We start from the raw sequence: 19,986 nt of genomic DNA, 5'->3' as shown, positions 1-19,986 counted from the left end.
TACTCTTTTTGTTGTTTTGTTTTGCTTGTTTTTGTTTTTTTGCAGGGCAACAGGGGTTAAGTGACTTGCCCGGGGTCACACAGCTAGTAAGCATCAAGTGTCTGAAGCCGAATTTGAACTCAGGTCTTCCTGAATCCAGGGCCAGTGCTTTATCCACTGCACCACCTAGCTGTCCCCCTTCTTGCTACGCTTCTTAAGGAATATTTCATCTCTTAATCTTAAGTGTTTCTTAAGCACTTCCCATGTGCCAAAGCAGGCACTATGCCTGATGTTAGGGATAGAAGCAAAAGAAGTAAACAGTATCTAACCACTAGGAGCTTACATTATAATAGGAGGCAAAGATACATAAAAATAAATATAGTTATAAGTATAAATTAAATACACACAAATATACACCAAGTAGTTAAATACAAAGCCATGGGTAGTTGGGGGATGAGGAAAGACTTCATGCATAAGACAGTGCCTAAGCTGTATTTTAAAAGATGAAATGGACGCTAAGAGGCAAAAGAAGTACATTCCAGGCATTGGGCAGAAACAGAGTAAAGACACAGAGATGGGAAATGGAGAAATATGAGTGAGGAATGGGAGAGAAAGCTATGTTGCTTAGATTGCAAAGTGCCAGAGGAAGCCATTCAAGGAAGTTGGAAAACAGTTTGTGGCCAGACTTTAAGGCTTTAAAAGCTAGAGGCATTAAGAAGTCACTGGAGTTGGTTGAATAGGGAAGCAACATGCTCAGATGTGTTTAAGAAAAATTGTTTTGGAATCAGAATATAGGATGGGCTAGGGTAGGAAGATACTTAAGACAGACACCAATAAGAAATCACTGCAATGATCTAGGCAAGAGTTAATAAGGGCCTGAGCCAAGGTGATAGATGTATAAGAAAGGGTCAGACTTGAAAGATGTTGTCAAGGCTGAAATAGCAGGATTTGACAACTGACATGAGGTAAAGGACAAAGAAGAACCCAGGATGACGCTGAGTTTATAAACCTGAAATACTGGTAAGACGGTGATTCCTTTGACAGAAATAGAGACATTTAAAACAGGAGAGCTTCAGTTTTGTGCATACTAAATTTAGGATGTTTCCAAGATATCTCTTTTGAAATGTCCAATTGGTGATCCTAGTGATTCAGGCAATCTCAGGGGAGAGAATGGGACTGAATCTAAAGATGAAAGATACAGAGGTGAGAACTAAACCAATGAGAGCTAAAGAGGCTATTAAAAAAGAAAGCAAAAATGCAGAAGAAAAAGCCTAGGACAGAAACTTGTTTTCTTCTCTCTATACTTTTATACAAACTATTCCTCATACTTAGAAGGCTCTCCCTCCTGCCCTCCACCTTTTCTAACCATTATTGTTCTTCAGTCATGTCCAACTCTGTGACTCCATAGATCACAGCGTGCCAATATTGTCCATGGGGTTTCTTAGCAAAGATACTGGAGTGGTTTGGCATTTCCTTCTCCAGTGGATTAAAGCAAACAGAGGTTAAATGACTTCCTCAGGGTCACACAGCTAGTAAGTGTCTGAGACTGGATTTGAAATCAGGTCTTCCTGATTTCCAGGCCTAGCACTACTATATCCACTGAACCCCCTAGCTACCATGATCATTTTATGATTTTATGTTCAGTAACTTCCTTCAAAATTTAGCTCAAGCACCATCTCCTAAATGAGGCCATTACTGATTTCCCCAAAATGTTAGTTCCTCCTTGTCAAAATTACCTTATATATACTTTCTATTATCATATAGACATATATCCTATATCAATTACTATATATGTGTATGTGTGTGTATATTAGATGTATATATGCTTTTCCTCTATAGAACTTAAACTCCTTAAAGACAGACACATATTTTTGTCTTTGTATTTCCACAGAACATGACAGCGCCCAACACATAGTAAATGTTTAATAAATGCTTGCTGGGGGCAGCTAGGTGGCGCCTTGGATAAAGCACTGGTCCTGGATTCAGGAGGACTTGAGTTCAAATCCAGCCTCAGACACTTGATACTTACTAGCTGTGTGACTCTGGGCAAGTCACTTAACCCTCATTGCCCTGCCAAAATAAATAAACAAATGAATAAATAAATGCTTGTTGACTGAATAAAGAGTAACTCATATCACTGTGGAATATTTTAAGCCCCTAAAATAAGAATATATCTACTAGGAAAAAAAGTTTAAAATGTGTGGTTTTGTGGTATATTTATCATCTAGGTTCAATTAATAAGCTTTACAATTCCATTTAGAGAAACAAGGGATAATTTCCATTTGTCCTAGAAATATATATTGTCTTACCCAAATTTCCCAGGTGTCAAATATTCTTTTCAATAGAGAATTAATATGGGATCATGAGACGACAACAAAACTTGGAGCCAGATGTTCTGAGTTCCAGTCCTAAACCACCACATATTAACGTGCCATGAGAGGCAAGTGAAATAGATTTGAAGCACTATAAAGGACGTTGGTTCAAATCACCATTTTGATACTTACAACTTGTGTGACCTTCAGTGAAAAGTAGTGTCAACAATAGCCTCTGACATCTATATAGCATTTTAAGGCTTTTACAGTGTCTTATATAGATTATCCCACTGAAGAAGCCTTACTACAATCCTATGCGGTAATAACTAAAAGTATTATCATTCCCATTTAAGAACTCAGAAATTAAACCAGTCATCCATGGTCAATTAAACTAATAAATGATGGCAGAATTCAAACCCAGGCCTTTCTTGATTCTAGATCGAGTATTCTTTTCACTATTTAAAATGCCTTAAATAATGTCACAGCAAGTCACAATCTCTCTGGGATTTTCTTTCCTCACTGGTAAAAAAAAAATCAACTAGGCTAGATGATCTCTAAAGTCCCTGTTAGCTCGAAATCCTATAAACCTCCCCCCAAGCCTCAGTTTCCTCAAATATATGAGAATAACATACCTACAATGGCTTACAGGGTTGTTGTCATAGAAGTACTTTATAAAACTATAATATATTATACAAAAGACTTATTATTTCATTTCAATTCTTAACCTTGGCAATTAGCAAATTTTAGAAAATAATCAGTATGGCTAAGTACATAAAAGTTGTTTGTCAAGACTACAAAATTAACAATTTTTAAAAATGTGAAATTTTACATGACAACAAATACTTTTGTTTCTATTCTATTTACATTTTGGATTTATTTTCCAAACTGCTCCTTAGATAACAGAAAGGTGGTCCTTGTCCTTGAGCTTTTCCTACAGTTATTTTCCTACAGTTATTTGACTTCCTGCTTCATGCTAGCTGCAAAGGAATGAATAATGAGCAAGTGCCTAGTAAATTATATGTATCAACTTAAATATATAGCCCTCTGTGTTAAATGCCATCCCTAAATCTCATAAAGAACCATATCATAGGTGTTAGGAAGAAAGTATAGCAATTAAGTTCTTTGGACAAAAACCAAGAGAGGCTTGTTTTATACTGAAGGTTAGCATGTGATAGGTTATGCTATCATGTGCCCACATCATATGTCATGAGTTGGAAATATGATAAACTTTGTAATCCAGTATGGTCATGGAATGGGACATTCTTCATATTAAATATTGTGGTTGTAGAAAATAACCACGTAGAAAATATCTGAAAATTACAATATAATCAAATATACCTGAAGAAGCCATGCAGCATGGTGGAAAGCTGGACTTGGGCATTAGGAAGACCTGGGGTCAAGTACCAACTATGATGCATACCAAATGTTATTTAACCTCTTAGTACCCCAAGCAATTTCCTTAGATTACAAGTTTTAGAGAAGATGCCGATCTGCATTGTTTGAAGATTTTCCTCACTAAGAGCTTCCTATACAAACATTTAACACAAACTATACTGTACAGAATATAAATTAATGTGCATCAGGTTGTAAGGCACATGTGGATCTTAAAGTGCCGTGCCAATATCACAAGAAAGTATACTGTGGAAACATGGAAAATGCTTTTAGGTAATAGAGTTATCAGGTAAAACTGGCTACAATTAAAGCTAATTTAAAAAGTTAAAATTAGTGTTCCACATTTTATAACTCAACATATTACAACTGTTCCTAGTTTTAATTTGTTCATAAATCTGCAATAATTACTCACACATACCTCTCCACTGAACTTCCAAACCATTTAACACTCTGAATATCAACTATTATACACATTAGAGCCTCAAATCTGAAAGGCTGTTGGTAAACTGCTTCAGGTCATTAATAAATGTACAGTTCACATGGAAAAATATACAAAAACTGCACTTGTTACAACTAGTTAAGAAAATCAGTGTTCTGCCATACTATTTTTACTTTTTGTGGTGTTGTTTTTTTCTTTTTAGAGGTTTTTCCCTTTTATTCTGATTCTTCTTTCACAACATAACTAATGTGGAAATATGTTTAATGGGATTGCACATATATAATCTATATCAGATTGCTTGCCATCTTGGGAAGGAGAGAAGGACGGGAGTGAGGGAGAAAAATTTGGGAATCAAAATCTTATAAAAATGAATGCTGGGAGGGCAGCTAGGTGGCACAGTGAATAAAGTACTGGTCCTGAATTCAGGAGGACCTGAGTTCAAATTCAGCCTCAGACAATTGACACATTAGCTGTGTGACCCTGGGCAAGTCACTCATTGCCCTGCAAACAAACAAACAAACAAACAAAAATGAATGTTGGAAACTATCTTTACATGTAACTGGAAGAAAAGAAAATACTATTAAGATTAAAAAAGAAAATAAAAAGAAAATCAGTGTTCTCATCAGATTGTATAACATTTCTGCTATTTACATGAAAGCTGTATTACATATTATCTCAAAATATTCCATTTTGTAGCATAAATTTTATAATCTCTAATTTCCTCTAAATTAAAAATAAAGGGCTACAAAGTTTGCACTGTACTATGTCATTAAAATGAAATCCAAGGGTAAAAAGAGAAAAAGGTTCCTATGTAATTACAGGAGCCAAGTTGTACGGAGGGGAGTCAGGATAAAATTTCTAATAGAATACTAGATTGCTCACATGTATAGTCTATCTAAATCATACTGACTGAGTCAAAAAGAATGAAACTGAAACAATTAGGTCAATTTGAATAGCATAAATCTATGGACTTCTGGAGCGATTGTATTTTTCAAGACCATCACTAAGAATTTTAAAAACGAATAGTTTATATTAAATTTATAACACCTAACTTGTCTAGTGTGATTGATAGAGATCTGGTTTTAAGAGGGTACACTTCACATCCATCAGATTGATAAAGATAATCAGAAAAAGGGAAATGACAACTCTTGGCAGGACTGTGAAATAACAGGCATATTAACGCATTAATATAGGTCAAGGACTGAACAAGAAAAAGCAAGAAACTATATTTTTTAAAAGACAAAGAATTGGCCTCAGAAAGTCAAGCTGATCTAAGTTCAAATTCTTCCTCTGATACATCCTGGCTGTGTGACCATGTACAAGTCACTTAATCTCTCTGGCACTTCTATAAAACTTCTCAATCTACACTGGAATTTCTTCCTTGAGACCACCCTACACTAATGAAATCATACAACCAGTTAAAAAACAAACCTCTCTACTAAACCGGGCCTTCTCCCTGACAAGGCTTCCCAAATCTCTACTCTCATTGTGTTATGCCAATAACACTATTTTATAAAAAGCTTCTTCCTAGGACACAAGCCCACAATCTGGAAGCAAGAAAAAATTAAGCCCTAGACTCTAAACATGCCTACTTGCTACAGGGTCATTTACTGAAGAAGAAAAAATAAGTACAAGAAGAATTCATTCTCTTAAAAGATAAGTGGTAAAAGGATATGAAAAAAATTAGATTTGCAAATCATAAGCAACTACATGAAAACATGTTCTGAATCACTACTAATGAAAAGAAATACAAATTAAAACAACTGAGTTTTCACCTCACTTCCCTGTAAACTCTTAGAAATGAGAACAGTCTGTACTGGAAGGGTTGAGAGAAAAGACAGAGACATGGGCACTTTGGGAGAGTTGTATAGTTCAACCACTGTGGATTTCTATTAGGAATGAGGCAAGAAAAGTGATTAAAATGTCTACTTCCTTGGACCCAGTGATTCACATACCAGGCATAAACCTAAAGTCAAAGAGAAAAAATTTCCAGATAGACAAAAATATTTAGAGCAGCACTTTTTATAATGGAAAAGAACTAGAAACAAAGTGGGTACCCAACAACTGGGGAATAGTTGAAAAAAAAAATATGGTATATGAATATAAAGGAGTATTATTGTGAAGATAATACGAGGAATTCAGAAATTTTAAGAAGCCTGAACTAATATATAGTGAAAAAAAGCAGAACCTAAAGAACAATATACACAATGACCACTATGATATATATGAATAGAACATTAAAAGGAAGTTGAGATCTAAGTAATGGAAAAAATCAAGGTCCCAGAGAAGAGAAAATGACAAATACTTCTTTCCTCACAATAGAGAAAGGTAAGAGGCATCTAGCATGGAATTTTATATACATGCTCAAAGTGACCAAGCTACATTTTTTTTGCTTGTTTCTCTTTATCACAAAAAAGGGTTCGGCCAGCAAGAGAGAGTGATAGAAATGACAGATTGTAAGAATATTTTGACTGACTCGGGCTAATTTGAGGGGGCTAATCTGACTGGAGGACTAATCTGGGGACTTCTGACTAACTGGCTATCTGACTGCTATTAACTTAGCATGGGCCATTTATAAAGTTCCACCACACTGCTCCCAAATTGATAAGCAAAATATCAAGAAGCCTCTTAGCTAAATAATCAAAGCAGAGTTTATTTATGAGATACTATTTAAAATTAAGAATACAGGAAAATAAAATGTACAACCTGACTGCATTGCGTCTCTTTCCACTGTGTCTCTTTGGAACTTCTTGAATACAATGGGCCTTAGCCACCTCTCGCCTCAGGGTATTCTCACTTGCTCAGCTACTTTCACTAACTCGGCCTGTACCCTTTCACTTTGTAAATCCCCCTGCTTTTAACTTTCCTCTCCTTACTGCCACTGCTGAACCTGTGTTTCTCTCTCACCGACCTTCTGTCTGTCTGCTCTGTCAGTCTGCCCTTCGGCCTCTCTTTTCCCTGCTCCTAGTCCTTCTCATCTTCTCCTGCATCCTTGTAGCCCCGTCTCTAGTCTGCCCCGCTCCAACCTTTCTAATCTCGTCAGCTGCCTCTTGACCTCTTCTCCGCCTACTCTCGTCCCCTGGGAACCCCTTCTCAGCTTCTCTCGTCCTTCCAAACCCTTGTCCAAACCTCTTCTCAGCCTCTCTCGTCCCTCCAAACCCCTCCGTCCTTGTCCCCAGGCCTCCAGTCCTCCTGTCAGCCCCTGTACCTTGTCCGAACCCCCTGAGTCTAACCCCCAGGTCTCTATATACCTTTTCTTTTCTCCACTCAAATCTTGGGGCTTCTTGCACCCACAGACCAAGCTAATCCACTAGCCAGGGCTGTGGCTGGTGGGGGGGGGGCGTCTTTCCAGCCTCACGTGCCTCAGCACAGGCTATCCAGGATCTTTCGGATAGCTCCGCTCAGGTCGGAGGGAGCTGGGGGCTTTTTCCCCCAGCTGTCTGACCTAGCATCTTGTACAGCCCATGGGGCTTTTGGGCTCAGCTGAAGCAGAGGGGGGAGGGGCACTAGCCCCTCCCACACAGAAGAGACCCTGAGGGCCTAAGGCTTTCCAATCTCAGCCCAAAGGTAGGGTCCCCAAATCAAAATAAATTTCCACAGTATGTACATAAAAATATAAGCCTTTCTCCCAAGGATATTTCAAACTTCCCTATATTAAGTTTGAAGAAACCTGAGATACCCAAATTATTCTTTATCAACCCTTCCCAATTCTAAGGCATCAAACAAATTGTTAAACTTGATAAAATATTTGTTACAGCTTACATTTTATGTCAAATTTATAACAAGGTAAGATTCTATTTTTATGTTCTATAAGAACACTTTATAATGTAATGGCATAATTAATCTATATCATATATACATGATACCATACACAGATTTATAAATCTTAAATGTTAACATTATTATGCCTTTTTGATAACTGTAGAACCTAATTAAATCATTACAGAAATACATGCTGCTTGTACTTTTGCTTTTATGACATGAGACCTAGGACAAAAAAAGCAATCTGCAAATAAAACAGTGCTGCCTATGGGTAAATATCATTTGCTTCACAATTTATATCATAACAGTTTCCAGGAACACATTAAGGTGAAAAGTTTGGTCTGTCCATATAATAGAAGAATTACAGTCAAAGATTTACCTAGTCTCCCTTTCAACCAACATCCATTTGCAAGATTACTAGTGACCAGAGATCAACTGATTTAACCAGTAAAAAACAAATATCTATGGATAAATATAGACGAGTCTACATTTTAATATTTGGCCCCTATTAAAAATGTCATTCTTTTTCTCTCTAATTTACTACTTTCAAATGATTGCTATAAGAAAAAAATTTTAAATTAATATCACTAAACTCATTTTATCAAAGATGATGATTACCTGCTTGAGTCCTTCATCAGTTAATTTGTCCTGGTTGCCTACATGTACTTTCTGAAGTAATGGACAATGAGAGGCAACTGCAATGATAGAGGTGTCAGAAAGCTGTTTGCACCTGTAGGCTGTATACCTAAGTAGTCCAGGACACTTAAATGCTAGAACACAAACTCCTGTATCAGACATACTTCGACAATCAGAAATGTTGATTTCAGTTATATTTTGACTCCTTGATGCAATTTTTTCCAATAGTTCATCAGTGACCTGAAAAAGGAAAAAAAACAAAATTTTAATTTAAATTTTTGCTAGCATGAACTTATTATTGCTATTTTTTTGTTAACTTCCTCCTTTCACCCTATTTCAATAAATTATCTGGCAACCAGTGGGAAAAATAAGTATTAAGTGCTAGATTTGGAGTCAGAGGACCTAGGTTCAAATCCTGGCTCTTCACTTTGGTCCCTGACTTTTGGCTAGTCACTTAAGCTCTCTAAGCCTAAATTTCTTTAACAGTAAAATAAGAAACTTGAACTACATGACCTAGAAGGTCCTTTTCAGCTGTAACACTATGATCCTATGGGTGGGTGGGTGTTTTGGGGATGGGGGGGGGGAACGAGATGTGGGGGGATACAGATGATTAGTCAAAAGAGAATCTACTCTATTGAGAGGATTAAACTGATGCTTTATCATTTTTAACACTATTTACAAATAATTGATTTTGTCCCATAACTGCTTAAGTAATGAACTTAGTTCAGAATTCAGCTAGCCTGTAATGGGTTAAGTTTAGAAATCCAGTTCTCTTGCTAATCACTATTCCATTCTTACCCCCAAGGAATTCTGCTATCCTTGGGGAACCAGGTCTTGTATCTTTATACCACCAACCTATACTTCAAGGAGATGTCTGGGCCATTATCTTTGGCCCTGAAGGTAGACTCAAACAATGAATTTTTCTTAGTCGTGGGAGAGAAGGAGGGGGATGTTGCTAGCCCCTCATTTCCAACTTCCAACCAATCATATTGTTCCCTATGACTCAGCTATGTAACCAATCATGTTGTCCTCTACAACATGATGTCACTTACCTTATTCTGTTCTTTGTTCTGTTCTCCCAAAACCTATAAAAGGGAAGCTATCCTTTTCCTCAGACCAAAAATTGGAGGCTGCCATTGACCCATCTTATTCTCAGGTTTTGCACCCTAGGAATAATGCACTATCTTGCTTGGAAAAACATGTCTCAATTTACCTTTTTGTTCAATTTCACTTGTGACACTATCAAATTAGTACATAACAAGTATATTCTATCTTACCTTTTTTTTGGGGGGGGGGGGGAACGGCACGGCAATGAGGGTTAAAGTGACTTGCCCAAGGTCACACAGCTAATAAATGTCAAGTGTCTGAGGTCAGATTTGAACTCAGGTCCTCCTTGGTACTTTATCCACTGCACCACCTAACTGCTCCTTAAGTATATTCTATCTTGAGAAATGGTCAAAGGATATGCATAATTTCAGAAGAAGAATATAAGATATCAACAACCAAAAAAAGGTTTAAAATGTTAATAGAAAAGCAAAATGACCTTACAACCATCAAATTTGTGCAAAAGAAAAAGAAAAATTTTATTGTTGGAGGGGCTAAGTGGGAAAGGAAGGAATCCTAATTCACCACTGGCAGAGCTATGAAATTGGTTATGAAAACTATTTGGACCATGCAATAAAAATTACTAAATTATTTCTAATTTGATCCAGAGATTCCCCTCCTGCAACTATTCCCCAAGAAAGGCAACAATAAAAAAAAAAGGTTGACATGCAAAAATATTGATAGCAGTCTTTATAAAAACAAAAAGTAGGAAGCAAAATATGTACTACTAAAATGGGAAATGGCTAACTGAAAAACAAACTGTGGTATACAAAGGTAACATACAACAAAGATGACCAAAGATGCAAATGTACCTATGTTAGAGTTGTGAATTAGTCCAACTATTCTATCTAATATATAAGGCCACCATGTGTGGAAAATGCATTACAACTTACCAATAATAAACTTCCCAAAGTACCATAGGTAATTAATGTAACTCCTCATATTTCCTAACTTCCTCTCAAGAGCACATTGCATGTGGAGGTACATCGGATTGGGTGCTGGACATGGAGTCAGGCAGACGTAATTTTGGATCTTGCCTCTGACACTGTGTGACCCTAAGTAAGTCAATTATCTCTAGATACCTCAAGTTCCTCATCTGGGGCTAATAATAGTACTTACCTCCCAAGATTGTTGTAAGAATTAAGTGAGAAAATATTTGTAAAGTACCTTACAAATATTAAAGCACTAAATAAATGCTAGCTATTATCATTTTTACTTTTAAATATAACATTTAACATAACTTTTATTTTATAAAACAGGTAAAAAACGGCAGTACTTATACATTAAACACAGGTTGTGCTCAACCCAAAAAGTATGAGAAATATAGCAAACGAGATTACAGAATGTGTCAAAAGCACATAATTCTCAGAATTATACTTCATACCTGCTGACGATTACTAAGGTCCAACTGCTTCCAAAACTGGAAGTCTAGACAGAGGTCACGCCAATATTTGCAGACTAATGATGCAGAAAGGCAACGTTCATCCAGGGACAGATTGGAAAATATCTGTGAAGAAAAAAAAGGTATATAGTAAACAGAAATAAATAAGGAAATACTTTTCATTTTAGCTGTAAATGCAACTGTGGGTTTTTTGTTTGTTTCTTTGGGCACAGGGATATTGTTCTTGAAGAAGAACGTGGTCATGGAATTATAATTTCCCCATTTCTCTTTCTGCTACCTCCAGACCCAGTTATTGATGTTGAGAAACTGGTTTCCTCCATTCTTGGGTTACTAATTTATTAAATAACTACATAAGCTACAAAGTGTACAAAACAATCTGACTTATAAATATAACAAACTAATCATTGGATTTAAAACATCATTTTCACATATTGGGTAACATACTTCCTGAAAAGCAGTTTGTCCTCTTCTCAATTATATGACAACTAACCCTAGTTCATTTCATTCCCTTTGAGAAGGGATATAGGGGATACTGGGAGCCAAAGGAGATTCAAGGCTGAAAAACTTATGAGAGTCACTAATATACAGTGATTACACAGATGAACAAAAGTTATGCAAGTGAAATGAAAGGTAATACCTGGAATATTACACTAATTCTGCTGCAAGACTTCCAAAGTCATGATAAGACATCCTAGAGGAAGAAATCAAAATCATGTGGAAACATGATGAAGCACATATACCATCACCATCATCCTCCTGTCTGCTACTAGAATTGCTTTCAATGAGCCTGCAGAAGATGAGTTTACATCCTTATACTTATAACACCCGTTACCAAAAAGTCCTTTTATCTACCTTTACAATGGTCCAAAACAAGAAACAAAAACATTAAACATAAAAGACAGGAACCTGCCCTAAGACTATTTCAATCTGAATGGCTCTAACAAAAAATATCAGAATAAAGAAAACAAGAGCAGTAATTATCACAGGTGGCATTTATCTAGTGCTTTAAGGTTTCCTAAGATCTCACTTGATGCTCACTGTGAAGTGGGTACCATCATTACAGATGAGGAAACTGGGGGGAAGTTAAGTGACTTATTCAGAATCACACCACTACCTAATGTCTCAAGCAGAATTTCAATACAAGTCTTCCTGGATGCCATGTCCAGCAGTCTATCCACTAAAACAAGCAAGTAGAGAAATATGTGAATAATCAGCTCCCCCCCCCAAAAAAAAGCTCACAGCACCCTCAAGAGGAAAAAAGGATAGCAGAGAAGGATTAAGGTTAAACTCAAGCCAAGAGAAAAGGGAGATGTGTTACAACTACCAGAAAATCTAGAAGGAAATAAAATGAGAGGTTGAAACAAAAAGGCCAACCCTAAAGATAAAAAATAAAATAGAATCTGAGGTAATTATAACCACTGAAGTCCTATTCCAACATTTCACATGGAGGGCAGCTAGGTGGCATGGTGGATAGAGCACTGGCCCTGGATTCAGGAGGACCTGAGTTCAAATCCAGTCTCAGACACTAGACACTTACAAGCTGTGTGACCCTGGGTAAGTCACTTAACCCCAATTGCCTCACAAAACAAAACAAACATTTCACATGGAATAGAAATTAATCAGAATCCTCAGACTATGCCAATGGAAGAAACCTCTGGCATATCCTACTATCCTGGAAAGGTTTCAAGGAGAGGCCCAATAGTGGACGTTATCGCTGGTGTCAAAGGACCATGTAGACTAAATATAATGAGACTCGTCAAAGGACTTTAGGTGCCCAAGTGATGTGTTGCCACAGCAACACCTGAAAGCAGTGTAAGAGGGTGGTGCTCTGCAGGAGTCACCACATTGATGAAATAACAGATCCTTCAAGTGTTAATTATTAAGCAATCAAGTGTTAATTAAGCCATATTCACTCACATAAGTGCAGAACAAATTTATTCAGAATATAAAATCATTTCATACTTATGTAAAGCCTTCTTTTCTATAAAATCCTCCTTCTCACATGTCTGTAATGAAGTATTTCTACTTTACACATGTAAAATGGGCAAATATATAAGCAACTTATCCAAGAATAGTGGGGGAAAGACAAACATAATTACTGACATTTCACTTGCTATCCATCATAGCTCTTTATTACTGAGCATACAAATTTAAAATGAAAAATTTAAATATTCATCCTGATGAGCTCTCCCACTTTCCTTAACATAACTGCCACAAAGTATCCCAAGTTTAAATACAAGGAAAATGCAAAAATGTTAAATCCTAAAGTAGTATTAGGTATTATTATTATTAGTTATAGTATGTATGGATATAAGCTCCTAAAAGGCCATATTAAAACATCATAGCAAAAAATAGATATGTATATATATACATATATATACACACACACACACATCTGCAACAAAAATTTCCCAATTCTCATAATTAGGTCATCTATTACTTGTAATAATGAAAATTCTATATAGCCAAAGAATTTAAACTTAAAATTCAGTTTAACACAATTTTATCTATATAAACAGTTCCTAATTTACAAATTCATTTCCAGGTCAAGTTTCTGAAGATTCAAATCTTTTTTATAAATAAATGGTAGATTCCCCAAATCAGCCCACAAAGCCAAAAAGGATTTTAAATTTGTCACTCTTCTCAAAAGACAGACTTTTAGAGGCAGGCTTTTCCTAAAGAATAACCAGGCCGAATTATTTTTAAGTTAGAAAGAGCACTATAATAAAATGCTCTCATCTCCCCACCTCCCTAAAACAGTACCTTCTTCAAGAAAGGCCAACTAGCTAAGACTATAACCCAAACAGAAACAGGGAACCTTTTAAGTAACTGAAAAAAGAAAAGTCAATCCCACTCCCAAAGAGTCATTAGTCTCTGGTTCATAGCTTTGGCCTCCTGGAATAAGACTGATAAACAACATGACAAAAATAGGTGTCTAGAAAAGGAATGTAGACTCCAGTGTGGTAAAAACAGGCACTGGGGATCAGGGTGTGTAGGGATAAGGAAATTATTAAGAGAATAATGAAATTATTGCTGAGTAAAGTGTTGAAAAGAACAAAATGACAGGAAATGAGCTTACATAACCTCTATACTGTGTGTAAGAACTCATCTGTGCTAATGCAGCCCCAAAACTTCAAAGAAGCCACCTCTAGAAGCCTACAGAAAGAATTCCTAGGTTCAGTTAATATTTTTTAACGCTAGTATTTGAATCACACTAAATAGACTAATAGGCTTTAAGGGCATAATCAAAACAATGAAGATAAAACCCTGGTAACAAAATAAAAACAATCAAGCCAAATAAATTGTAGTACATTGAATGGAAAAGGGAGGGGGGGGAGGCAGGAAATGGGTTTGAAATCCATTTACAACCATAACTCCCTTCTCTTCAAATCTTGCATAAAGCAGGCTACCCTGATACAGACAGCATGTTTGTGGTAACTTTCTGATGATTTAGAAATGTTAAACAAGCCATTCTTAATCTGTTATACTTTCTTTAAGTACTTGGTGCTTAGTGTTCAACCATGTTTTTGTATCTTAAATATTCAATCCAGATCCAACCACAAAATTAACATTTGCTACATTCCATTTGGATGGAATTTAAATGCCAAAATTTTTTCTTTTGCTCGGAATTTGTGATTTCATTAGTGCTACAAATGTGGAAGCTCCCCCACCCCCACAACAGACCAATATAGCTTTACTATTTATCTGCCACACACTACTACTCCTGTAGCTAACTATCTCCCACATTCTGTTTCTCTCCTTATCCATGTATTATTAATCAATCACTGGTCATGTAGAGGCAATCTATCCCTAATTCACTTCCCATTCTCTCATCCCCATTCTCTTCAACCCAACCCCACTCATGTTACACTGCAACCCTAGCCACCTTCTTTTATCAAGCCTCCTGGACTTTCCGTTTGATAGTGAACAAAATTGCCTTCATCGTGAACCCCCTTCTCTCACACTGGCTTCACAAGGATGAAAGTGAAATCCTAGCCATGCTCTCTCCAACACTGGCAGTGCTCAAACAAACAGGTCCTGGAAGGAGAGTAAGAATACTGTGCTCCCCTCCCCCCATTATTGAAGCCTCTCCTCTTTAGTCCACTCAGTGAAGAGTCCATAAAATTGCAATCTTGCTGAAGGTTGTTTTCTTAACACCCAAGTCATTTTCCTTCCTTTCTCAGAGTTCAAAAACCTACCTTACCATTGTCCTCTAATCCCCAACTCCTACCCTTAGACTAGTAACCTTCAACATTCACACAGATGTTCCCTGAAACTTCTTAATCTCCCAGTTCCTCAACCTCTTTAAATCCTTCAACCTATTCCTTCACTCCACATTGGCCACCAATATGGATAATCCTTGAATTTCAACATGAACCACAATTGTTTTACTTCTTTAATCAGAACTCTAACATCCCTCTAGCTCACCACAACCATTGTTCCATCTCTCTCTACTTCTTGCCTCTCTCTATACCTACTCTTCATCTTCACCACTACTTCCAATTCCTCCCACTCTGAGTACTGTTCCAGGACATTAACCTTGATCTGACTTCACTTTCCTCCCTTTCCAATAAAGACCTAAGGGTCATTAAATTAACTATTTTAACTCTGCACTGGGCTCTGCTCTGGAGTTGCTTATCCCCTTTTTCTGCTCAACTTCTGAGAAAGCTTGGCCCTGGATTATTCGCAGAAAGGAAGTCTCTCACCTTTGTTGACAGGATACATTAGAAATTTAAAATGTTATCCAACCTCAAATAGACTCTCATTGCATCAAGATAGTCCTTTTATTCTTCCCTAATTAATTCCCTCTCTCACTCCTCACAAAATCTATTCCAAACCTCTTCCCTCTTCAATCCTTCCACACTTACCCCTTTCCACTCTCTCCTGGTTAGCCTTTTATTTTACCGAGAAAACTGAGGACAGTCTACTTGAGCCCATTCTCCCAATTCTTTTTGTCTCAAAATCCCTTGACATCACCCCCCCCTCTCTTCCTTTCCCCAAGTCTCTGACAAAAAGGTGGCCCTTCTTGCCAGGACCAACCACACTACATGAGCAGCATCCAACACTGCCAACCACCCTAATTTCCTGGATTTGCCTCTTTGACGTTTTGCAACAGAAATGTCTCCTGGTCCACCTCCTACCTGTATGTCTACTCTTCAGTCTCCTTTGCTGGTTTATCAACTATATTATACCCCCTAATTGTGGTGCTCCCTGAAGTTTTATCTTGGACCCTCTGCTCTTCTCCTCATACCCTCCTCAGCTCCCATGCATTTAACTATCACCTCAATTCAAATGCCTCCAGATCTATATATCCAGATCCAGTCTCTCCCTAAATTGCATGCAAACTGTTTATTGAGCAATCACAGAGACTTATGTACATATATGTAACTGAACTCATCTTTCTACCTAAACCATTCCCTCTTCAAAAAAAAAAATTTTTTTTTTGTCAAAGGTACCATCTTTGCAATTTCACTCTCCCTGACTGCCTGTATCCAGTCATTTGCCAAATCTTGTTTCTATCTTCACAACATCTCTCAAATCTAAGCCCTTCTCTCTACTCACATAGATACCACCTATATTCTGGCCGTCCTCATCTGTTGCCTAGATCACTGCAATAGCTTCTTAGTCTCTGCCTCAAATTTCATCCCATTAGAGTTCATCCTACACATTGTTGCCAAAGTAATGTTCTAAAGCACAGATCTGAGCATGTGACTCCCCTCCGCTACTTCACCAACTCCAGGGACTTGCAGTGTCATTTTCACTGGCTGCCCCCCCCCTCCCCCTACGCCTGGAATTCTCTCCCTCCTTATCTTCTTCTCTTGACTTCCTTTAAATCTGAGATAAAATCCTTAGGCAAGAAGCTTCTCCTGGGTCCTCAACATTTAGTGCCTTCTCTCAGAGATTATCTCCAATTTATCTTGTATATAACTTGTTTGTACATAGTTGTCTGCAAGTTTCTCCCCTCAAGAGATTGTGAGCTCCTTGAGAGCAGACCGTTTTTGCCTTTCTTTTTTGTATTTACAGCATTTAGCACGGTGCTAAGCACTTTAAAGGGACTCAATAAACACTTGTTAACAAGACTTCTGCAGGAAGCCAACTGCTAGTGCCATCCCCCCCAAAACTATACTGTATTTAATAATCTGCAATCATACACGTTTGCAATAACTATAAAATAATCATTTGAAGTTCAGGTTCATAATTATATAGTCATAAATTATGGTAATCTGAAATTAATTGGAGGGAGTGGAATATGAGCAGACAAGTCAACACAATCTCGTCAATATTATGAAAATGTGTTACCAAACAATGACAAAAAAGTAACTAGTAGGTTGTTACTCAAAACTTACAAGATAAAATTCTAACTCTCTCCCTTTCCCTCCAAATCACCACAGACTTAATGAGATTTTAAAGAGGTAGATGTTTCTATCACCTAGCAACAGTAACCTAAAAAATCCAGCTGGAAAATTTCCAAGCAACACTCATTCCTACCTTCCAGAATCTTCATCTTCCTCTAAGGCTCAGCACAGGAGTTACATGCTTTTAAAATTAATCTCCCCTTTTCTCAATCCCACCACAGATTTTCCAAGAATGGTTTGTCTCATTTTTCTGACACTCCCTACAGTATTGATTTATCTGGGTACCTGTTGCAAAGCCCCAGTAGAATGTTACCTCCTTAAGGGCAAGAGTCATTTCATGGAACTTTTAAAATCTTTTTGTTCTTTGCCCAAGAATTTACAGAGTAAGGGTTTAGTAAATATTTGCTGCATAGAATACCAATCAGCTTCAGTTGTAATTTTTCTGGAAATCCAAAGTCACACACATCTTCATCTACTACACAGGAACACAAAAGTCACACTTCAGCAGGACTACACAACTACTCCATTGGCTAAGAGGGTCCACACTTGGATGACTCGAGGCCAACCTTTCAGGGTTTCCTCCCGGTAAAAGGGTTAGGATCAGTTTCCCGTAGCTCTCCTCCCCCGCCCCCCAGCTCAGCCCCCCCACACACACACATATACACCCGGGGCCCCCCAGGCCAGAGCCCCGCCCGAGGAGGGGCCGAGCAGCCAGCCCCGGGAGGCGGGGACGCGGGTGGGGGCTCGGGCCGCCCACGCTCCCTCTCGCCCAGACCCACCTTGAGCAGGATGGAGGGCGGCAGCTGATTGATGCCGGCGGTCTCGGGGGGCGGCTCTCTGCAGCCGTCGCTGGGGTTGTCGGGGGAGTCCAGAGAGTCCGGGTCGCCGCCCTCCGGCCGCGGCGGGGCAGACGCCGGGGCCGCCCCCGGGCCGCCGAGGCCCTCTCCCGCGGGGTCCCTCCGCAGAGCGGCGCCCGCACAGTCCGAGGAGCCGGAGGCCGCGGGCAGGGGGCAGAGCTGCGGCGGCGGGGGCTGCTCCGGGCTCTGGCAGCCGCCGGCCTCGGGGGGCCGGGGCGGCGACGCGCCGCCCCCTCCTCCTCCTTTGCCTCCTCCCCCCCCGCACCCCCCGCCGCCGCAGCGGGGCTGTTTGCAGGGGGTGCACGCGGGGACCCCGGCCCCCTTCCGCTTACACACCATCTCGGGCAGGGTGGGGGGCTCGGCCGCCGGCTGCCCCCGGAAGAGTTGGAAAGGAGGCGGCGGCGGCCCCAGGAAGCGGATGGGCCCCACGCCGGGGAAGAAGAGGCTCCTGCCCTGCTGCTGCTCCCGCTGTTCCCAGGCGGCGGCGGCCGCGGCGGCGGCCAGGCCCAGCTCTTTGCAGCAGGAGGCCGACGACGAGGAGCCGGCGGCCGCGGCCGACGAGAGCAGAAAGTGGCGGGCGGCGGCGGCGCAGTCCTCGGCCACCCTGCGGTGCGCCAGGTGCTGCGAGGTGGCGGCGGCGTAGGCCCGGTCCCGGTCCCGCGACAGCGGCGGCTCCTCTTCTAGGCCGGCGGCCGCGGCAGAGGCGGGCGTGCTGGGGCTGTGCACGATGAAGCAGAGCATGCAGGGCCCGCGGAGCAGACAGTCCCAGCTCCGGGGCGGCGGCGAAGGGGAAGGCGAAGGCAGGGGGGGAGCCTTGGCCGGGGGCAAGCGGGGCAGCCGGAGGAGGTGGCGGTGGCGCCGGCGGCGGCACCAGCAGCAGCAACACCGGGGACCCCTCTGGCTGTGACGGTTACGCGGCACCTTCGAGAGGAGGTGGCCCATATAGAAGGCCCCGAGGAAGGAGCCGGGCGGAGAGGGGGGAAGGAGAAGGGAGAGGCGAGAGCCCTCCCCCCGCCGGCCGCGACAGCGAGACACGCGCGCACACACGCACACTCACTCGCTGCTCGTTCACGGCCCGGCCCGGGAGCAGATGTCAGCTGCGGGCGGCCCCGGCGCGAGGTGGGGGCTTCATGCCTTTGCCAGGGAGCCAGGTGAGCGGGGGAGGGTGGGGAAGGACCGGGCCGGCACCGGGGCCTAACTGTCGGAAGACCTGGTTCAGTCCGCCTGCGGGCCGGCCCGGCCGAGGGGGGAGGAGCAGCGAGCTCCCTCTCCGGCCATTTTAACCGAAGAGCATCCGGCGCGCGCGCCCGTGACCGCGGCTCCGACGCTACGGGAGCAGCCGGCACCGGGAGGGGGGGAGGGACGGGGCGGGGCAGACTCCGTGGGGGTCCTGCCGTATCCCCCCTCGGCTGCCCAAAGACTCCGGGGTCTCAGCGCCGTTCCCCGCCTCTTTAATCGTAGGATTTGGCGGAGATTGGAGCCCTGCTCCCCGGACGGGGAAGGACTTTACCGAGCAAATTGTGGGACGTTTACTTGCCTTCCCCTTCCTGTTGCCCTTATCTCAGCACCTCGACCTGTGACTGCTGGTGCAAGAACTGGTGGGTCACAGATTGTCTCTGGTCCCAATTCTGCAAGGAAAGGAAGGTCAAGGCCCCCAGTCGAGTAAGTGGAACTTAAGACTATTCTGCAATGAATATGTGGTACGTGGGTGCACATACACACATAGGGCATATACTGGGCCTGGGAT

At 40.7% G+C, this 19,986-nt stretch overlaps 1 protein-coding gene across 1 annotated transcript in view; it reads right to left on the bottom strand.

Moving 5' to 3' along the window:
- FBXL17 (F-box and leucine rich repeat protein 17) overlaps positions 1-19,321 on the bottom strand; it is a 519,745-nt gene extending 500,424 nt beyond the window's left edge. Inside the window, exons 1-3 of the mRNA XM_043986707.1 lie at positions 18,162-19,321; positions 11,009-11,131; positions 8,503-8,760 (exon numbers count right to left, since the gene is read on the bottom strand). Of these exons, the coding sequence (XP_043842642.1) occupies positions 8,503-8,760; positions 11,009-11,131; positions 18,162-19,181 (1,401 nt within the window). The 5' untranslated portion in view covers positions 19,182-19,321. The remainder of the gene's footprint in view (positions 1-8,502; positions 8,761-11,008; positions 11,132-18,161) is intronic.
- Between the last annotated feature and the right edge of the window lie 665 nt (positions 19,322-19,986).

The sequence above is a fragment of the Dromiciops gliroides genome, chromosome 1 (assembly GCF_019393635.1).
Source record: "Dromiciops gliroides isolate mDroGli1 chromosome 1, mDroGli1.pri, whole genome shotgun sequence".
In the NCBI taxonomy this organism is placed as follows: domain Eukaryota; kingdom Metazoa; phylum Chordata; class Mammalia; order Microbiotheria; family Microbiotheriidae; genus Dromiciops; species Dromiciops gliroides.
Note: the sequence above shows the minus strand (reverse complement) of the source record. Positions and strands in the feature narration are given on the sequence as shown.